Source organism: Schistocerca americana, chromosome 6 (assembly GCF_021461395.2).
Source record: "Schistocerca americana isolate TAMUIC-IGC-003095 chromosome 6, iqSchAmer2.1, whole genome shotgun sequence".
NCBI classification, from domain to species: domain Eukaryota; kingdom Metazoa; phylum Arthropoda; class Insecta; order Orthoptera; family Acrididae; genus Schistocerca; species Schistocerca americana.
The window spans coordinates 265814993-265838521 of NC_060124.1; the positions used below are offsets into that span (position 1 = coordinate 265814993).

General features: G+C 41.4%; 1 protein-coding gene across 1 annotated transcript in view; it reads right to left on the reverse strand.

Annotated features, from left to right (window-relative positions):
* The window catches only part of LOC124620085 (lachesin-like), a 229745-nt gene that overhangs the window by 54568 nt on the left and 151648 nt on the right, over positions 1–23529 (reverse strand). The window contains exon 6 of the mRNA XM_047146754.1: positions 2029–2167. Within this exon, the coding sequence (XP_047002710.1) occupies positions 2029–2167 (139 nt within the window). The remainder of the gene's footprint in view (positions 1–2028; positions 2168–23529) is intronic.

The following is a 23529-nucleotide window of genomic DNA, read 5'->3' on the forward strand; positions in this document are numbered from 1 at the left end:
GCATAAAGACGTATGAAGGCTGCCGGCTGGGCGCCTCAGAGGCATCGCTTAAGGTAGCCTTCAATGCCGTCGTGGCCTGCGCCGCCGACCATCAAGGGCCGGCCCGGCGCAAACTTCCGATATTAGTTTCTGTTTACGATGGATATTAGGCGCAGCAAGTGCCTAGGCAAACTTGTCGGCCGGGGACCTTTATTGTGAATCGGTAGGCGGTGGCTGGTAATGGCGTCATGGGGACTGCGTGCATCGAAGGGCCGGAAAGAGGAGCGAGGGCTAAGGGTGGTGAGGGGGGGGGGAGGCAGCACCCTGACGTTTACATCTAAGAGAGGGAGAGAATGTGGAAATAAACTCCTCGGTACTCTTCGGTGTTGCTGCAAGTGGGAACATCATGAACCGCAGTGACTTCAGAGCAATTACTGTCTTTGAATAAAAGTGTGATTTCTCATCGCTTTATTCTTTCAGTCACCTCCTATACTATACTCCAGAAATTCTTTCTATGTATCGTCCAGTTTCATCCACCTATATTACTGGCAGTGACATAGCACGCGAAAGTTTCTTTAGTCTTTGCGTTTTCCTAAATAGTCTTATAAAAAATCAAATAACGTCGTTGGCTTTGGTGCTTATTTGAATAGTAAGTCCAGATGTTCCCATTAAAATTATAAAGTCTGAGTTGTGCTTCAAAGTGCATAAACGAGAGGATTTGAAATGGTATATTTTGTCAGCACATAACGTTTAAAGTCGAATGGGACGCTTGTACAATTAAGAAGAATCGAACTGGCCACTAGTAATGCTTCAGGCAGTAATATTCCTGTAACAACAGTCCCAGCCACTTAGTCATTAACGAAAATGAGGCCCACATTTTACTTTCACAAATTGAGAGACAATGGGAAACTTTTTGTTGAAAAATTGGTTACCAACTTGGGGCCTTGCTGTAAGTTCCAGTTCAAAGTCGTTACTGCAGAGTGAACTGCACAAGTAACAACTTTCAAAGAGTTATATGTTAAAAATTTACTGGTGATAAGTGCGGGTGCTCAAAACATTACGACTATTATAACGCAACAAGAATTCCGGGTTGCATTTCAGACTCGGATCTGAAAAGTCTAGGTATCTGACGAAACAAGTAGAAGAGCATCGCCTTGTTTCTGGAAGACAAACACGCGAGTGACTTCAAAATGCAGAGAAAATGTTAACCCGTCCTTTTGCAAGAACACCTGAGAAGCAAATGGTTCAAATGGCTCCGAGCACTATGGGACTTAACTTCTGAGGTCATCAGTCCCCTAGAACTTAGAACTACTTAAATCTAACTAACCTAAGGACATCACACACATCCATGCCCGAGGCAGGATTCGAACCTGCGACCGTAGCGGTCGCGCGGTTCCAGACTGTAGCGCCTAGAACCGTTCGGCCACCCTGGCTGGCACCTGAGGAGCATGACGCAATGGTAAGTGCCAGCTAATTCCCCAATTCTGTTAGTTCAATTTGCCACAATCATGTGCAAATGTGTTACTATGCGCCAGCCTACAGACAGGTTACATCCGAATAATTTGTGAAAGAGTTTGACAACATGTTTCCTAGTTTTAGGAGTGGAAGAGAGAACACGTCATATGTTTATTTATCATGTACTGTGGGACAAAGCGATTCAAAGATAGATAGTCATGGAACGCTTTAGTACATAGTTCATAAGTACATAGTTCGTTTACCACGTCTGGTTAGAAAATTTGCAAACAAGAGAATTAAACACCTAAAAACACAATAAAGATGTCAGTTAATATATGAATAAGCAACATATTACAGAGAATAATTCTGAATTGCTGATACAGAATAGGACGACTGTGCCGTAAGGCGAAGTTTTCTCAGTTTAACAGTTCAAAAGCAGATTCCAACACAAAGTAGATAGAGAATACATAGTTCCTCGAGGATTCCATTTCTACTTAAATAATTAATTACATTTAATTTCAAGTTCCTGAATATAATTTTAGATTGGAAACACGAACAACAGGCTTCTTAATGAAGAAGCACACAAATGCTTACCCGTCGAGTAGCATCTCTCCCCTGTTCTTGACCCAGTAGTTGATGGTGTTGGGGAAGGCCTCCACATAACATTCCATCTGCACGTCGGTGCCAAGGGGGGCTCCAAGCAGCTGGTTGGGGACCTTCACCGACGGAGCAACTGGAACAAAAGCAGCAAGTTTCGGTCAGAAAGACAGTGATACACAAGTACCGCAAAAGATGCTGCTCTGACACCGTAATCAATATTTTATAGTTGAAATGTTTTTTGATAAAGTAATTGCTGTTTAAAATAGAATAGTACCAACAATGACATAACGAGAAGGAGATATCCAATGTTATATCCTAAAAGGAAGGAAAACTTTACATTTGAAACAAATAACTTGCCAACATCTTTACATGGTAACGTGCTAAACATGGGCTTTATAAATACACTAGCTGCGCCCCGCATTGTTATCTGCGGTTAAGCGGTTGCTTATAAAGAAATTCTAATTTCGAGACCTCCTATCCACGAGTGTGCGCCAAAACAAAAAATTAACTCTTGGAGGTACTGAAGCACGAGCAACTTGCGGCCAAGAAGACCGCACGATATCGAAAAACATACCACATTTTGAGACGATCGGAAAATGTGACAGGATACACGGCGCTCACAACGCACTCGTTTACTGAAAGAAAAAGTCTTTTGCGACCGAATAGTGAGTTACAAAATAGTTCAGGAAAGGCAAAGAATAATTTGACTGTTTGCAGTGTGCCTACCACGGAAAAGATCGTAATTACCTTTGTGCATTTGTAAATCCGGAAATTACTGTAATACATCTCTGTAAACAACGTTCCGACACTTCTTATTCTCTTTTACGGTCCATAACTGACTCTTATTCATAGTGATTGAGAAAGACACTTTCAAAGTGAACTGCAAGCGTTAGAAATGGAAAGGCAGATTTGTTGGGATGATAGGAATTTCTGGTATAATATTTATCTTTGTCAAAATAGTTAATAACAATCTACGCATAACATAAAGCATTCATTTGATAGTTAACTGTCATGATAGACTTTTCCGTCACGAGGGTAACCTGTGTGTTAGTTCAGTGTATAGGCTACCTCCATTTCAAGGGTATTCCACATTTGTCTAGCCCCTTCAGCGTGAAGGCATAGTAGGCATAGTAGTCAGGGCATAGTATAAAAATTACAACCCATGACATAAACTATATCCATTGTGCATTAAATTACATGCCAGTTTGCCGGAGTTTTTGTACGTGCCCTCGTACGTAAACACTTTTAGTTCGGGCTCCTGTCACACTTGTAACCTCCCCACCGCAATTTTTTAAAGAAGATAAAGCAATACTTAATAGAAATGGGAGCCAAGTGTAACCTCCCTACAAAAATTTTAAAAGAAAAGGACGATACTAATTAGAAATGCTGATTGACATGGCTCTATACGTAACCTGCCCACAATGAAATGTACTGACAATGGCAACAAAAAATGTGAAATTCGCAATCTGACTCAAATATAAATCCTTGAAAAAATTAAAGTCCATTCAGTGACAAAAAAATTCAATTAAACCGAAATATCGGTCTTTGGCCCTGTGTAAAACAATCAGAATTAAAGTCTTACCTCAGAATAAATGGATGTCACATATCTGCTCTTGTTGTTGCGCACCACTTGCAGGAACTACATTGCAAATAATATTCTCCTTTTTTTTTTTTTTTGTAATTCTAGTGAAATTTTTCTTCAAAAAGAAGTGGAATGAAATGGGAAGTGCAACGAGATCTTTAGTTCAAAAAAAATTAAACTTTTGAGAAAATGCTTTTGAAATAAAAAATTATTATTGGGAGACTTGTTGGAGAATAATTACAATAAATAAAATTTTTCATTATCTAATGATTATATTAATTAACAGTATACCTTATTCCTCATCTTGACCATTGTTGCCGACCGCCTACATCACACAACCGCACTGGGCTGCTACTACTGACCGACCGCTCTGCATGACGACTACAGACTAAGTACTGCTCTCAACTAGACAGAGCTACAGACTCGCAACGACTGAACTGACAGACTCGCAACGACTGACTGACTGCTACTCTGCATAGCGACAACTAACTCGCAAAGACTACTACTGACTGAGAACCGCTCGCAACACTCGCGCGGTCAAGCGCATACACTCTGGTCACAGATGCTACAATGCCTCGCCATCGCTGCTGCGTTACATACGTGTTTCATAACCCTCCACTCGGGGGGCAAAAATTTGGCAGCGATGGTGAGTCATTTGGACTTGCCAAGCGCGGCAAAATTTTTCTTTAATTAACAAAATCCTACCACTTACAGAATATTTAAATGTTGTGCACACGCACTAAGTACAAAATATATCAGACAAAGACAAAATGTGAATACTAAACATAGTAGCAAATCAGAAAAGTATATACAAATTATTTGACAGATAACAAAGTGCACAGGCACTGAAAAAATCTTTAGCATATGCAGAACAAATAAACAGACTGGCAAGAATAATTAGATGTAGTACATAACCTCTCATTGTGGGCGAGGTTACGCTTAGAGCAGTGTCCATTAGCATTCATAATTAAATATTGTCGTGTTTCTTTCTTTCAAATTTTTGTGGGGAGGTTACACTTGGTTCTTTTACAATAGTCAAAATTTTTCACAAAGCAAATAAGCACAATGCAAAAGCAACACACAAATACAACAAAGCAGCAAATTGCCGTTGACCTGTAGAAAGAAAGTCACAATATTATTAAAAGCGTTGCGCCAAATCCTAATTATCTAAGCAAATAAGAGCAGATATCTGACTGTCGCTCAAAAGACTCTCAACGAAATACGATCCTGGACTGGGTGTCGCCAAGTGTAAACTCCCCACAAAAATTTTAAAAGAAAATAACGATACTAATTAGAAATGCTGATTGACATGGCTCTATACGTAACCTGCCCACAATGAAATGTACTGACAATGGCAACAAAAAATGTGAAATTCGCAATCTGACTCAAATATAAATCCTTGAAAAAATTAAAGTCCATTCAGAGACAAAAAAATTCAATTAAACCGAAATATCGGTCTTTGGCCCTGTGTAAAACAATCAGAATTAAAGTCTTACCTCAGAATAAATGGATGTCACATATCTGCTCTTGTTGTTGCGCACCACTTGCAGGAACTACATTGCAAATAATATTCTCCTTTTTTTTTTTTTTTGTAATTCTAGTGAAATTTTTCTTCAAAAAGAAGTGGAATGAAATGGGAAGTGCAACGAGATCTTTAGTTCAAAAAAAATTAAACTTTTGAGAAAATGCTTTTGAAATAAAAAATTATTATTGGGAGACTTGTTGGAGAATAATTACAATAAATAAAATTTTTCATTATCTAATGATTATATTAATTAACAGTATACCTTATTCCTCATCTTGACCATTGTTGCCGACCGCCTACATCACACAACCGCACTGGGCTGCTACTACTGACCGACCGCTCTGCATGACGACTACAGACTAAGTACTGCTCTCAACTAGACAGAGCTACAGACTCGCAACGACTGAACTGACAGACTCGCAACGACTGACTGACTGCTACTCTGCATAGCGACAACTAACTCGCAAAGACTACTACTGACTGAGAACCGCTCGCAACACTCGCGCGGTCAAGCGCATACACTCTGGTCACAGATGCTACAATGCCTCGCCATCGCTGCTGCGTTACATACGTGTTTCACACTTCATTCAAGACTACTGTGTAATAAGGGTAGGCTCTGCAGAGAACACATCGGTTCTCTGTATGGCGTCCTCAACACTAACTACGTAATACGTAAACTTCATAGTAGAGCAAATATGGTGTCTAATGAAACATAAAATATGCATCGGAATAAAATAAAATAATAACAGAAAATCAGTACGTTGTTTTTATTGTAGTTTTAATCAAAAAGTCGGTCAATGTGGCCAAGTGGTTCTAGGCGCTTCACTCCGGAACCGCGCTGCTGCTACGGTCGCAGGTTCGAATCCTGCCTCGGGCACGGATGTGTGTGACGTCCTTAAGTTAGTTGGGTATAAGTAGTTTTAAGTCTAGCGGACTGATGACCTCAGATGTTAAGTCCCATAGTGCTCAGAGCCATTTGAACCATTTTTTGTAATTAAAAATCTATTTGAAGTAGCAGAGAGATCAGTACTCTCTACATCTTTTAGGGATTGGCAAATCACACCAACCGTCTACCGTGCTGATGTTTGGTGCCATTTATGCATTACTCACTATATAAGGGGAGTCACATATCTTTTCATGAATATTAAAGAAAAATACAAAAAAAAAAAAAATGTTCAGATCAAATCAGTTCGAATACTCAAAGTATATGGTTATTTATTTTATGGTTTTGTAGGCAAGATTTGCATATATTCTCGGTTTTCAAGTGGTATATTGAAATGTTCATTTACACTAAACTCTCCTTGTGTGTGGTTTATTGTGTGGTAATAAGGTGGTAAAGTGCTGTGGAAGATTTCTTGTTTACGTAGTGTAGCTGAAACGTTCTATTGTAATCCAAATGTCTAGAAAGAATAACATTTAAGTTCGGTTCTCACATAATTATTTATCCGAAATGAGCACTCCTTTATTTCTTCCTTTAACAAAACTTTTACTGTTGAGTTGTAATACTTAATACTCACAGTTATAAGCTCCTTTCCTCTTGATCAGGACAAGAGCAAAGTTGAAGTCATTAACGTTACATTCAATAAAATATATAATAAATATCAGAGATAGTTCAACGACAATGTTCTCTTTTCTCATGCAAGGAGGAACGTCTTTGGTTTCTACACACATCACAGTACATGACACAGATTTCTCCGTAATAAGACGTGATACAACAATAGCATACATCTTATGCCTCCCAGTGGTTTCTAAATGTTTTGTGTACAAATATTTTATGAATTAACGTTACCTATGCTTTTTAAAAACGAGCTAAACTGTTGACTTACAATGATTGACTCTATAATTTTTTACATCTTCTAACGTTAATTGTTAATTGTGGCAGCAAATGAGTGTAGCAGTATCATTATTTTTACTTGTATTGTATTCTATTCCTATGCATATTTCAAATTCTAATAGAGACAATAATTGCTGTACTATTAAGTTTACTTACGTAGTTAATGTAGAGGGCGCTATATAGAGAACCGATAAGTTCTGTGCAAAGCCTACCTGACAGGAGCCAGAGCAAAAAGTATATACGCCCAAGGGCATGTATAAAATCTTTGAATTACTGGTATGTAATTTAATGTACAAGCGATATAGTTTCTGTCATGACTTGTAATTTTTTGTGCTATTCCCTGACTATGTACTTCTTATGTTTTTAGCATTATTAGTGGCTAGTTACTAGCCGAAATCTAGATCTGCTTTAGTAAAGCTGGAAAGGAAATTACGAGTGTTCGCCGCTCTCTGTCATTTTGAAAGTCATATCACAGTCGTTAAGCGCATTCAACTTTCATAATGGAAGGTAATTTGATTATATTACCATATTGGATGGAGCATACTGTTGTGCTCATTGGTTGTCCAATCTACCGTGCTGTCTCCAGCGCTGTATCTGCATTTTTCAGTAAAATGTTTGTGTACATTGGCTCTTCCATGTGTGGGTGTGTGTGTGTGTGTGTGTGTGTGTGTGTGTGTGTGTGTGTGTGTGAGCACGCGCGCATATATGTGTCCGTGTGCGCTTGTAACATTGGGTGAAGTGAATGGATGACCGAAGCTGCTTTATATAGTTAATGTCGAACGAGTTCTTACAGTTCGTAATCGGATTCAGAATAACGTATGTGAATATCAAAGCTGCCGCATTACATTTGGAGAGATAATTTAATTGCTTTTGAGTAAGTGTTAATGAGATGAGCCGCAAATTTCTCACGTATTTCATGTGTTTTCCTGCTCCCCTTTCCAATATTGCTAATTTGCTACAGGCGGAAGCAATTGGTGTTCATATCGCTGGCGGATACGAACTTTTCATTAATAATTGAATGCGAGATGAGGAGAAACGATCACGCGTCAGTGTCTTTTAACAATATTTTACTAATGCTTTAGGAAGTGAAACTTTTAATGTCCACCAATAGCCAACATCTGTATTAGAGAGAGATAAGGGACTGGATGAGTTTTTGATGTAGTTTTCATGAAGCAGTTTATGTACTTGTAACAATTATATCGATTAGTGGCAGGTTTATATTAGGTAACTATCTACGATTATGGAATGTGTGTTCTTCGTTAGTTAAGGTCATTGATCTGTTTTGAAAAATATGTAAAAATCAGCCAACCGGTTGCATAGGTTTTCTATATACTTTGACCAGGTTTCGTCACCTCTACGGGTGACTTCATCAGAAGGTAAGGTAATTACATGATGAACATATCATCAAAAATGTACAGTGATTTAAGAGCCGAGTTGCTCAGGTCATACATTAAAATATAAAACATAATGTTCTTCAAAAGGTCAAACATTAAAACATGAGTAACACTGGTGTGGTGTGAGGAGACTGAGACTATGACAGGTAGTGCTACCCAACTGCTGACAATCTACAGCAATATTTGGTCAGAATTTAGCACGATGTCCTTCAGGAGAACCTCCAACAGCTCTGTCAACCTACGACAAGCCGAAAAATTCCATGCTTACGCCCAGATGTGGACCAACCAGTTCTTAGAGGCCGTATTACGCTCTTCAGTTGTAGGAAACTGCTGTCCACCAGTGTAGTAGTGCATTGTCTCTGTTTACTAACGGAGCGATACACCTGGAGTGAGTACACTGATACGGTTGGTGCGTACTACGTAGCGCACCACAACGGACGAGCTGCACAGCGGGTTTATCAACAACAAAATAATAATCGCCGTATCACGCATCATACGACCTTTGCTGCTGTGTACCAACGTCTGCGTGAGACCGGGTTATTTAGCGGATTACCTGGACAGGGACGCCGTCGCACGGTAAGAACGCTGCAATTTAAGGAAGCTGTCTTCCAGCATGTGAAGGGGCATCCTTCAGTCAGCACTCGTGCAATTGCACGTAACATGGGGACCAATCAGACGAATGTAAGAACAGTCCTTCGAGAGCAATTTTTACGTCCATTGCACTTACAGAGTGTCCACAACCTGCAACCAGTTGATTATCCACACCAGAGCACAGTTTTCGCAGTGTTACCTAGAACAGTGTGACATGCATCCTACAGTTCCATCCTCTGTGTTGTTTACCGAGGAAGCAACGTTCGGTCGTGATGGAGTCTTCAACATGCACAATTCACATGTTTGGAGTGAGTGTAATCCACATGTCACAGTTACTAGCGCTCATCAAGGGTGGTTCTTCGTTAATATGTGGGCCAGTGTTGTTCGGGACTGTTTAATTGGGCCGTACATGCTACATAGGCCATTAAGTGGCAGGCACTATTGGAATTTTCTCACCAGAGCATTGCCAAAATTGCTGGAAAAGTCCCGCTCCCTACAAGACAACGCATATGGTTCCAACATGACGGGGCGCCGGCACATTTCAGTCATCATATGCGTCGATTCCTGGACCGACGGTCCCAGAAACGTGGTTTGGCAGAGGCAGAGTGTTTGTTGGTTTACTTAATTTGCCGCTAGAGAAATATTCCTCTGCCAGTTTACACGTTCCTCATAGGAAGAAATGACATTAGGGAAAAATATTTGTTTTGATATCCCTACAACCTCCCACAGTTTAAATATATTTCACCCTGTAGACTTGAAGGAAGCTCTGATTATAGGAATTACGAGTTATTTGCTTGATCCGCAGAAGGGATCCTAATTGCTTTTTGGTTTTGAAGAGTGTGTTACTGTTGGTGCTTTATTGCAGTTTCCTTGATAAAAAAGTTGGCAGAACGAGATGGTTCTTGCTCTGTAGATCTAGCAATTTGTTTGTTCAAAATGGTTCAAATGGCTCTGAAGACTATGGGACTTGACATCTGAGGTCATCAGTCCCCTAGAACTTAGAACTACTTAAACCTAACTAACCTAAGGACATCATATACATCCATCCACAAGCAGGATTCGAACCTACGACCGTAGCAGTCACGCGGTTCCGGACTGAGGCGCCTAGAATCGCTCTGCCACCGCAGCCGGAGATTTGTTTGTCTGTACATGTTCATCCACTTTTCCGATTTCCATTCCATTCGGTTACTTCCTTCGTGGTGTGTCTTTTTTGACATAGAGTGTATATTACTGTAGTAAAGTACTTATAGAGAAGGAGACCTTGTAGCTGTATTGCTTGCATAATGTCACAGAGGGAAAGAGAGATGGGGAGAGATAGACAGAGGTGGTGGAGGAACGGACAGAGGCACACAGATGCGCTCACAGCTGAATGAAGAGTTGGGGAAACAGTTGTGAAGTTATTCGAAGGAGAGGGGTAGCAGGATAGAAAAGGAGGGACGCGAGTGGCAACGAGATGAGAAACATACGGTTCCTGTGAGGGTGGATCAACATGTCGCCGACAGGTCGCTCTCCGCCCTTACGACAACCTCCCCTCTCTCCAGACAACCACCCCTCTCCCCACTTTCAATAGAACGCCCTGTGACGCCACCCACACTGTTCTGGAACGCGACCCGGCTCCATAATCTGTGAGCTCTTTCTGTCGCACTTCACGTCAGCTCCTTAATGCCCTTCCGCTGTTCCACCTTTCACAGCAGTCTGAATTTCTCTCTCCCCCTCCATTTCCTCTGCGCTTCGTCGTTTTTCCGACGAGGAGGCTACGCAGCCGGGGCAGGCTTCCTGCGCTCTGTCGGCGGAAGGCGTCGCCATATCGGAACGCATATTCTCTCCTTACGAAAAGGCTGGCCCGGTCTTGGGTCTTCTCCGTTGGCAAGCACTGCGGCTTCAATTTATGCAGAGCCAATATTTTCTAGAAATCAATGGCAGAACACCCATTCGATGTAAGCGTCGTATCTCTTTTCCCGAATGGTTGTGATAACCCTCTGCGAAGGCTCTTCCTTCCCCTTACTTTTGACGTCTACAGATCGCTAGTGCAACCTTGTGCGATTCCTTATATTCCGCTCTCCTTCACCTGCATAATATGTCTTAAATTTATTGTGGACGAGTGGGCTTCTTACTATCTGCTCCCAGCTACGGAAATACTGTAACAACACGACTTTCTGGCTGCGTTCTCTTGTTGAAATATAAACGTTTCCACGTTTTCAACCCGTACTCGACGTTTCTACTCCCTTTTCGTTTCTATGCTTTGATGTTAGGCGTATGTCCAACTGCTACTCTGTGTACCATACCCCGTGAATTTATAACGGACGCTCTTCTTCACTTCTGTCTTCTTGGTCTTCTGTCATATTCGTAAATATTCTGTGTCTTTCCTGCTGTCTATTAGCAATCGAAAATGTCCCGTCTTTTCATACTTGTTCTCTAGGCCAGTATTCGCTTTGGCACTACCAATGTCCATCTATTTTCCTGTCAGTTAAGTGGTCTTCCTTCTGTATGTATTGATGTTCCAGTTGTTTGTGTGTGTTTAGGCATTTAATACGTTTGATGAAAATAAACAGAACAATTTGTATCTAGACCACAGCTGGGCAATTAGTGGCCCACGACAGGCTTCAATCCGGTCTGCGGAATAAATTCGCATCGTTACTCCTAACTGTTTGTTGAGCATGAATTCCTGTCTCATCGCCGTATATTGTTCCACTTGTCATTCTCGTATTAACATTAATAAATAATTCTTATCCGTTATGTACATATTAGGACGCTACAGCTGTTGAAACTTAAGGTAATTAATAATGAATTAGCTGCAACCAGTCATGGGCACCTTTTTCATATATTTATTTATTTATTACCAAAGGCATTGCAGAATTTGGCAACCGAAGTTTTTGAGGTAGCTATTTTAAATCGTCTTAAGTAAACATACGATGTTCACGACGCGTAAATGAAAACATCTGAAGATAGGGTGCACAAAAAGTGAATGATCTTTCGCAAATGTGTGTTTTAAGCCATGTTTCTTGGAATGACGTGTCGGGAAAGGGCTGCCCTTCCCATTTGTGCATCTGCCCCCATGCCCCCATCCCACACACATCAACGTACTCGACGTTTTATGCCCTAGGAGCGCTGCTGTCACGTCGCGTCACTTGACAAGGCATCCGGCGAGCTCAGTATGCAAATTACGCCTGCACGTTAGCAAAAGTTGCCCGTGCCTGATCTGGACGATTTTGGCACACCTCCTACGAAGCATACTTAGCTTTATAACGCTGACGATCAGTGCGTATAAAATCACAGCGTTATCTGTAAGTAATCACAGTAGGAACCATTGTACAGAAACTGTTTTCAGACTAACGTGTTTGCCGTTTGCTTGTATCGAGTTAGTCAATACCTGTTGCGTGAAACGGTCGTGCAGTGTGGGTTAGAAACTGGAAGTTATTTGACTAGAAATACATGTAAATATTCTCCAGTTTGATGTAATCTGGAAACATTTTTAAATGGCTTTTTCTCTGAAACTATGCCATTTTATGAACAGAACTGTGAAACGTAACTGGTTCATACTTAGGGGATGTAGGATTGTATACGATAGAAAATCTCATGAGAAGTCCCTTCGCAGCGAAAAGTCTTGGAGGGAAATGTAAACAGTGGAACACTGCGATTTTCATGAGAAGTCTTAGTGACTCAGATGGATAGTTCTCGACGATTCAACAATCCCACGTCATTATTGAGGCAGAGATTTCTAGGAAGGCGGTGTAATTATGCCCCGGCTCTGGATTGTTATTAGCGGATGTCTCATGGCATTTATTGGTAACTCTGAAATCAATTTACGACGCCAAGAAGATATTTTACTGAGAACATTGCCTCCCGAATCGCCAGAGAAGATAGCAACTGAATTCGTCTCAACGAAGAGTAATAATTTTGTAAATGGATGCACGGACCACTGTTTACTGAAGTGTTGAATTAATAAGTGATTAAGACCAACTTTGTCTCATGCACCTTGTTTTGCTGTAAGTCATCAACGTTCATAGGGCCCGATACATGTTACGAGAAAGTTCCGAGTTTTCCTTATATGAGAAAGTGAAAGCGCTCAAATGATCAGTTACAGTAATTAAAAGAATTGGTAACTTTTTGGAGTAATGAGTTTTTTCAAACGGCCTTTCGACTGAAGTACTTCTGGTAATAGTTAAGAAATTCAGTCCGATGTATAAGCTTGTTCAATTACAGTCTCATTATCAAGTGAAACTTATAAAGATAATTATCATTTACAGGAACAGCAAATTTACTGGAGAACGGTGATTATAGAAACAAAACTTTAGTCACAACAGTTTCATAGACTACAACGGTGATATTGGGATAACAAGTTTGTTATTTTTTGTGTATATTTCTGTATGTGTATGTGTTACTGTTTATTATTGAAAGAGTTAATGGGCAATTATGAGTCAGATCAGCTTCAGGGTCCTCCTCCATCCTATGGTCCGTCAATCTGTAACTCACAGTGCACGTTCAGGAAAAATTTACTTCATTATTATTGAACTATTAATTATGTTAAAGTAATGAGTTTCAGTATCTTAAACTATAGCATATCTGGGATCCCCATGTACAGCTCAAGTTCTGTGATATGCTGAAGTTTACATACAAACTAAGAAAGCTGTTAAATTTCCTTTACTATTCATCTATGGTCACAAATTTTTGTCATCCGACTACCGGTTTCGGTTTGTAACGACAACCTTCAGTTCTGTTTTATAAAAACCTGTTCTAATTTACTGCATAATGACGATCTTCAAAGCCGCGCGGAGTGGCCGCGCTGTTTGAGGCGCCAAGTCACGGACTGTGCGGTCCCTACCGCCGGAGGTTTGAGTCCCCCTCGAGAATGGGTGTGTGTGTTGTTCTTAGCATAAGTTACGTTAAGTAGCGTGTAAGTCTAGGGACCGATAATCTCAGCAGTTTGGTCCCTTAGGAATTCACACGCATTTGAACATTAGAACACTCTTCAGATCTGTTTTATAAAAAAACATGTCCTAATGTGCTGCATAGACCGAAACTGATAGACTGATGACAAAAGTTTGTGACCATACATGTAAAGTAAAGGAAATTTATTCTATATTCGGGTCACTGTTTTATTCGCGACACTGTCGCAGCTTGGAAGAAAGCTGTTATTGTTCACGTTAGTCAAACAGCTTGGTAAGTGTTTCAGAATTACAGTCCTTCATTACTGAAGTGTTAATACCATCTCATGTTCAGGTTATCAGTACATTTCCTCTGTTGAGTGGTACTTTGTAATTAACATTATCCTTCTCACTCTAAATCAGACGGCCCACGTTGGTGAGAATTAGTTTGTTGCCCCAACTCGGATAGCAGCTCTGCTCATGACTAGTTATGTTGCTAACTCTTGCTAGTATTTACTGTTGTTGCTTTTGTATCTATTTCTAATTGAAGTACAGATCAATAATTAATTTCAAATGTTCAAGTGTGTGTGAATTCCTAAGGGACCAAACTGCTTAGGTCATCGGTCCCTAGACTTACACAATACTTAAGCTAACTTAAGGGGGGTAGGACGTCAAACGGGCTGACTTGGAGCGCGAGAGGCACCACAGGATATTTTATTTTCTACTGTCTATACTTTTACAAATAAATTCATAAGACTTTGTCAGAATGACCATGAAGGATTCAGGATTCACACTCAAAGCAGTGGAAGGGCAAAAACATACGAAAATAATTTTTTTTAGATATGAAATTTGTTCATATTTCACTTACTGTTGGCTGCATTTGTTGCTATAGGTACATTTTTCTTGACAAGTAACAGAGATTCTTTGATGAATTTTGCACGCCATACAAACCATACTTACAGGTGTGTAAAACTCTAGAATATTCCAAATCTATTAAAAACTGTGGTAAAAATTGAGATAATTAACTACAAAATTTGATTTTATCTAAGCATAAAGTTTAAAACGTAACAGCTCATTCATTTGTTCATAAATTAAATTGATTCTAGAGTTTGAGACACCTACACATATGGTTTGTATGCTGTGCAAAATTCATCGATCAGTCTATCTTACTTATGAAGAAAAGAGTACCTATAGCAACAAATGCAGCCAATAGTAACTGAAAAAATGATGAGATTTCACATGTAAAAAAGATTATTTTGTTATGTTTTTTAACTTCCGCTGCTACGAGTGTGAATCCTGAATTCTTCCTGATCATGCTGACAAAGTTTTATGAATTCACTTGTAAAAGTATAGACAGTAGAAAATAAAATGTCCTGTGGTGCCTCTCCTGCTCCAAGTCAGCCCGGTTGACGTCCTACCCCCTTAAACTAAGAACAACAAAAAGTAGTTCAAATGGCTCTGAGCACTATAGGACTTAACATCAGAGGTCATCAGTCCCCTAAAACTTAGAACTACATAAAAACCTAACTAACCTAAGGACATCACACACATCCATGCCCGAGGCAGGATTCGAATCTGCGACTGTAGCGGTCGCGCGGTTCCAGACTGAAGCGCCTAGAACCGCTCGGCCACACTGGCAGGCTAAGGACAACACACACACACACACACACACACACACACACACACACACATACCAATTCCCGAGGGAGAACTCGAACCTCACGTGGGAGGCAGCGCAATCCCTGACATGGCGCCTCTAACTGCGCGGCCACTCCGCGTGGCAGTATTTAGCTTACCTTTTGGGCTATCATTTACTCGGAATTACTTTTGTGTTTTTGCTGGCAACCGCATTTCTTTCCACGACCGCAGCAGTTCTTTCGAATCCCACTAAAGTAACTGACGCATCTTTTCAATACGTAACGCTTCAGGTGACAAATTACACTTCGATTTCTTTCCGCTAACAAACGATTACTATCAAACCAAAACAAGTGGAACTATTGTTAGTAACAGAAGTATATAATGCCAGACGGCTGCACACCCTAGACCATTGAAACGGTGTGACCGGCCAACCTTTCTTCGACCTGTGAACTGCACGCAGAGCGCTCATTTAATGTGGACTCGGCAACCAGTTCCAGATTGCCAACAACACGCAAGGATTATGTGCAGCAGTGCAGTCAGTGCAGTAAACGAGACAGCGGCAGAAGTAAATTTCTGGCCAGCTGCCACGCAGACCTGCCTCTAGGTTGAAAACCAGTTGGATGAGTAATATTAACTAAACGTTGATTGTTGCATTTCGTTTTTGTGTGCGTAATAAGTTACTGTACTGCTTAATGATCTCTGATGTTAATTTCTACAATGTTAATTTGCACACGGCATTCTTCGACTGTATCGTTGGTGGTAGTATTCTAATGCGTCAGAACTTCTGCCAACCTAATTGAACTGCTTGACTACTCGAGGTTGTGATGCCGCGCGGGATTAGCCGCGCGGTCTTAGGCGCTGCAGTCATGGACTGTGCAGCTCGTCCCGGCGGATGTTCGAGTCCTCCCTCGGGCATTTATGTATGTGTTCGTCCTTGGGATAATTTAGCTTAAGTAGTGTGTAAACTTAGGGACTGATGAGCTTAGCAGTTAAGTCCCATAAGATTTCACACACATTATAACATTTTAGGTTGTGATGCGATGTATGTTCGTCGAAGACGCTGTTCACATTAATGCCATAATTATACGAGTATAACATTACACTACTGGACTGAACGATAATTTTCTTGACTGCTTTCTTGACTATTGTTAGGCTTTGTTATTTGAGATTAAAAAAATAGGTATGAGCACTATGGGACTTAACATCTGAGGTCATCAGTTCCTAGAACTCAGAACTACTTAAACCTAACTAACCTAATGACATCACACACATCCATGCTAGAGGCAGGATTCGAACCTGCGACCGTAGCAGTCGCACGGTTCCGGACTGAAGCGCCTAGAACCGCTCGACCACCGGTACCGGCATTTGAGATTAAATTCATCGTTACTGATTACAATGGAGCCCTATTATATGTGAAGATTACGTAATTACAATGATGTTTTAGAGACTACATTTATGTATTACACTAACGTGGCAGTCATCTGAATGAAGAAATCGACTGCTGAACGTGCTTTTAGATAAACGCACAGTGACTGAACCATCAATGTACACCGTACTTTAAGTACATCATAATGACATTCAACCTAGTTCAGTGACCGATTATGGTGCAAATGGCTCTGAGCACTATGGGACGTAACTTCTGAGGTCATCAGTCCCCTAGAACTTAGAAGTACTTAAACCTAACTAACCTAAAGACATCACACACATCCATACCCGAGGCAGGATTCGAACCTCCGACCGTAGCGGTCGCGCGGTCCCAGACTGGAGCGCCTAGAGCCGCTCGGCCACTCCGGCCGGCGACCAATTATGTCTGTATCAGTCTGTCCCAAACCTTTGATTGACTAGGTATCACGATAAGTTTAAATTTACCTTTTTGTGCGTATTAACTGCACAAGTGTACGGAATAGGACAGGAAGATTAAGAACTGTGAATGTGAACTAAGAGACAGCGTATATGTAATCCAAAGAAACTAAAGCTCCGACTACTGTTCCCGTCCCACTATTCAGTAGCAGCCGTGCGGCGTTTCATTCTCTGCCGTATGGAGTCATTACGATACGGTGTGGGTGGACATACTATCAATATACCGCTCTCTTGGCCGTAGTACGCCTTGAATCCGCTACATCTCACTCAAGTAGCTTCTCACTTGGCATTATGAGGCTGAGTGCATCCAGTAACTGTCTGCAACAAGGGAATGCTCCACACATTAATGGGACCTGCAGCCAGGTCCTTCACATCGTGGTCAGACACCTGACGCTTCGCTATGGAGACGCACATATGTAATCATGACCTACTCAATGACGAAGAGTGCCGTCGAATGTAGCTTTGAGATGGACCGCTGGGAAGGACTTAACTCCCGTTTTATACTCAATTACATGATGTACTAGCACACTGACACTCGGAATTTTCGTTATTTTGTAACAGCCTTTGTGTTTCGTCCTATTATCATTTTTGTTCAGTTCCTGTTATACTCCCCACCATCACTTAAGCGGACATTGTTTTATCCTAAGTCACTCACCTTGTCAGGGTCCGATACCTGTTACGAGAATGTTCCCTTTTATGAAAGAGTGAATGTGCTCGAATGATAACAATAATTAAAATAACTGATAACTTTTTGGAGTAACGAGATTAGATTTTTAAATAGACTTTCGAGTGAATACTCCAGGTAATAGTTAAATTTAAGAAGTTCTGTCCTATGTGTAAACATGTTCAATTACAATTTCATTGTCAGGTGAAACTTATAAAGATAATTATCATTTATCTGAATAGAAATATTAATAGAGAATAGTGATTACAGGAACAAAATATTGGTCATAACAGTTTCAGAGACTACAACAGTAATCCAGAATGAGATATTCGCTCTGCAGCGGAGTGTGCGCTGATATGAAACTTCCTGGTAGATTAAAACTGTATGCCAGTCCGAGGCTCGAACTCGGGACCTTTGCCTTTCGCCGGCAAGTACTCTACCAACTGAGCTACCCAAGCACGACTCACGCCCTGTCCTCACAGCTTTACTTCTGCCAGTACCTCGTCTCCTACCTTCCAAACTTTACAGAAGCTCTTCTGCGAACCATGCACAAGTAGCACTACTGATAGACAGTATATTGCGGAGACATGGCTTATCCACAGCCTGGGGGATGTTCCTAGAATGAGTTTTTCACTCTGCAGCGGAGTGTGCGCTGATATGAATCTTCCTGGCAGATTAAAACTGGCACACAGCCAGACCGAGACTCGAAGTCGGGACCTTTGCCCTTCGCGGGCAAGCGCTGTACTAACTGAGCTACCCAAGCTCGACTCACGCCCCGCCCTCACAGCTTTACAGAAGCACCCCTGCGAACCATTCAGAACAACAGTAATATTGGTATAACAACTTTGTAAACAATTATTTTTGTATATATTTCTTTGTATGTATGTTATTGTTTATTTTTGAAAGGATTAATGGGGAATTATTTTATGAATCAGTAAATTTAAGGATCCTCCTCCTTCCTATAGTCCAATAACCAGCAAACCACAGCGAAATTTCGACCACTTTATCCGATGTTTGCTTTCTCGCCAGGTAGTGTCACTTTCGAGGTCTAGTGAGGAGCCCTCAAACTACTACAGGTTGCACTCGGCGTATCCTGTCACCTTTATTTTGGTTTGTTCTAGCGCGAACGCCCCAACAGACATACGTCATTGTTTGATATTTAAAAGTTTCTCACTTTGTACTTTGTCTGTCCACCAGATTAAATATTGTTTTATGTCTAAAGCATCCAACCCAAAGAAAATCAGCAACAAGACTACCATGAACAATCTTTCCATTTCTTTGCAACCTAAGAATTGTTATTTCGATTTCCCGAAATTATAATTAACGTTTTTGTCAGTTTAGTATTGCCTTCAACCGGCTTGTCATTTAAAAAGTCAGAAAATTTGCTCTTAAGAACCCAGTCTTTTTCGGGGTACTGGAAACGTTGAAATGCAGAAACGACAGATATCTGCACTGATTTCCATCTCCGTCTCTACAACACGAATCTTTAGCACTATATTCGCTCGGGTATTTTGACATTTCTGGAGGCCGAAAACCTCCTCTGTAGGGAGCAAAAGGATTCTGAAAACATGATAGATTGAAACCTGGACTCGCTCCGTCAGTCCATGAGACCCAGAAGGCAGTAAATGCCGGCGGCCGAGTTGCTACCGTCCTCCTCGACCTCCGGAAAGTATTCGACACAGTTCCGCAATGCCACCTCATAAACAAAATACGAGTATAGGGAATAACACGACAGATGGCTGATCTGACTGAGGAGTTTCTTGAAAACAGAATACAGTTTGTTACTGTCAAGGGATGTCATTCTGAACGTACATAAGTGTTCAGAGGCAAAAATAGCTTGGAGCACGGCAAAGGGGAGTACTGGACGACCATTACTTTTCAAAATATACAGGGTGGCCTTCAACAGTCTTAAAACCTTGTAACCATGTTGCAGCATAGGTTCTGCTGAGAAATAATTGTTATGAAAAAAATTAGAAATTTTGGGCCTTTCCGAGTTAATTAGCATTGAAATTAGCCAAAAAGGACGTTGCGGGTGAAAATCAAGGCGCCCGCGAGAGGCGGTGTCTCCAAACGTGTTCTTCATTTGATATCCTATAAACCGAAGAAGAGAGCGATACAAAAACTGTCCATCTGACGGTAATAAGGATAGAACACAAGCCAAAGGCTAAGCACTCCCTTGCGGTGTCATCTAAACTATTACGATAATTGACAATAACTGTATTTGGTGGGCCGCTTGAATTAGCGCACGCAAAGCCCTGATTCGTTAACTTCAGTGCTAATTAGCTCGGAAAAGACGCAACGCATCGAATGTTCTTCTTAACAACTATTTATCAGCACATCCTATCCTGCAACACACTCACAGACTTTTCAGTGTATTTCTGACCAATCTGTATATAAATGGCCTAGTATATAACGCCGGAAGCTCCGTGAAGCTTTTCGCTGTTGACGTTTGTTGCAGTCAAGGCCAACTGACTCACAACGTGAATAAATGTTACTTATTGCGAATACTTAAAGAGAAAGACCCTACTCTATGATCACACATTTGTAGAGCAATAACTGGAAAAACTTGCTTGTATTAAATATCTAGGAGTGTGCGTACGGAGTGTATTGGAGGGGAACGACAACATGAAATTAATCGCGACTAAATCAGAAAGCAGACAGACTCGTTATGAGAATCCTCAGGAAATGTAGACCATTAACAAAGGAGGTAGCTTTCAGAACACACATTCGAGCAGTACTCTGGATACTGCTCGTCAGTGTGGGATCTGTACCAGATTTACTTATAGAGAGAGAAAACACAAAGAAGAGTAGAGCCTTCCGTTACAGGTTAATTTGGTAAACAGGAAAGCGTCACTGAGGTGACCAATCAGCTGAGTGGGAGACGCTGCAAGACATACATTGTGGATCACGGTATGGTATGTTGTTAAAGTTCTCAGAGCGTACGTTCCTTGAGGAGGCAACAAATATGTTGCTCCATCGTACGTGTATCCCGCGAAAACACCATGAAGATGAAATTACACAGTATGAGTCCTCAAGGAGGCATATAGTCAAACGTTCTTCTCGCGAACTATTCCAATTATGTTACAGGTGCTAAATGAAACTACTAAGCGATACTCCACTTTGACAGATTTTATGGCCTGCTCTGTGGGGGCTGGCAAGCGAAATGTCACATGACAGCAATATTGTATAATTTTTCTTTACCGAGCCATGTTCTGTTACTTGCACAGGGGGTGAGTATAAGCAAATAAAACATTCAGCCACCATTCGACAGTCTTTGTGGACTCAGGCCGTCATAGCCTCCAGAATGTTTACCTGAAGGCAAGGAGAGGTTATCACAGCAAAACATGGACGAGGCACTGCATGTAGAGACAAAGAGCTGACCGGTGTGGCCGAGCGGTTCTAGGCGCTTCAGTCTGGAACCGCGCGACCACTACGGATGCAGGTTCGAATCCTGCCTGGGGCATGGATGCGTGTGATGTCCTTAGTTTAGTTAGGTTTAAGTAGTTCCAAGTTCTAGGGGACTGATCACATCAGATGTTAAGTCCCATAGTGCTCAGAGCCATTTGAACCATTTTCAAGATACAAAAATCCGTTGCGTGTCATGCGTTATGATTGACGGCATTTGTGCGCTGGTCGAAGCTGACAAAATCTCCGTGTGACCACTTATGAATTTAAATGTACAAATCTGGTAGTCAATAAGGTTAAGTTCAAATGGCTCCGAGCACTATGGGACTTAACATCTGAGGTCATCAGCCCCATAGAACTTAGAACTACTTAAACCTAACTAACCTAAGGACATCACACACATCCAGGCCCGAGGCAGGATCCGAACCTGCGACCGTAGCAGTCACGCGGTTCCAGACTGAAGCGCCTATCACCGCTCGGCCACTCCGGCCGGCTGGGTCAAGGAAAAGGCAATCAAATTACTCAACAAACCTGAATTTATAAGCCACATCTTTCAGTTTATCGTCCTAAAGAATGAGCCGCAGCACTATAGTTCATAATAAATCCATTTACGAAGTAATGGGGAAGTAGAACTCTTCACAAATGAACCTCTTCATAAAAGGTTCAAATGGCTCTGAGCACTATGGGACTTAACATCAATGGTCATCAGTCCCCTAGAACTTAGAACTACTTAAACCTAACTAAATTAAGGACAGCACACAACACCCAGTCATTACGAGGCAGAGAATCTTCAGAAATGAACCTCTTCATAAACAGACGTGATACTTTATCTTAGTACTTATAACGCTTTGTTAATGTTGGGGAAAGGATCTGTGTGGCTGCTCCACGGCAGACATCCTGAACACTGCTCCCTTGCTGAAATCTACCAAGCTGAATTACTATTTAATCTCCTGCCTCCCCGTCCGTATCTCCATCTCAACGTTATTGCGACCCTTGATTGGACACCCAGTACAGTCTCCGTCATAAAGTCTCAACACTAGGTATCGCGCTGGCATGTCTAATCAAGCCTGTAATGCCAAAGGCGGACCCTTCAACCGTCTCCATTGCTATCATAGCCACGATGCTGTTGCTTTGCAGGCATCCAGTGCAGGCAGGGGGAACGCCATCAGAAGATACCCGCCAATAAACAGTTCACGTTATGCGCAAATGTCCCGCCCCATATCTCCGACGATCTTGTCGTGAGATAGCGTCAAAGTTCCACACAACACGAGTGAGTGACACCATCACCACCACCACCACCACCACCACCACCACCAGCAGACAGCGAAAAGTTGTATACCCAAAATTCCAAAGTCAAGCACTTAACCAATACATCGGATCCCACATGCCATCCTCCACGATACAGTGCGCACACTACCGGCGGAAGAGATATGACCTGCGCATATCGATTCACACAAAGAGGCAGTGGTAAACATCCACTACCGAAACCGCACACTTCGGAAGAGAAGCGCAAGGCGCAGATTGTATTCATGTGGTCCTCGCCGCTGGGTGTAACGAATCCGTAAAGAGACGGAGCACAGTACAAACATTTGCGTGTACGGGAATGCTTGCTAGTTACAGGATTGGTCTTTAGCAGTTACCGCTGTGTCTCTAGAGCTCGAATGATTTTGCGGAGGTATCTTTGATGTGTTGCTGGACTCCTTCAGGCTCACTTAATTATAGTATTCTCATTGGAATAAATTCTGTTACAAATTTTTATACTTATTGCAGCTTTTGTCAGTATAGTACATACTTCTTTTCATTCTTCTAAACAAATTTGATTTAGAACATAAACTGCCACAGAGAGTCGCAGAAGAGATTTTTGTTCTTTTTATTCAACTGACCGTTCACTTAGTCGAATTTATTGTTTCCATCACTGTGTTGAAATTGAGAACGAGGCTGTCTGGATCACTTGGTACAAGGGTCACTCCAAAAGAAATGCACACTATTTTTGTAAAAATACATTTTTCATCCTGCATGTGTGCAAGTTTTACAGTGTGTAGATACATCCTTCCCGCTTGTTTTCAAACCTAGTTCAACCTGTTCCCGTGAGTGGCGCCGTCACAGCATGTCTTCAAGGTGGCTGCTACACTTGACG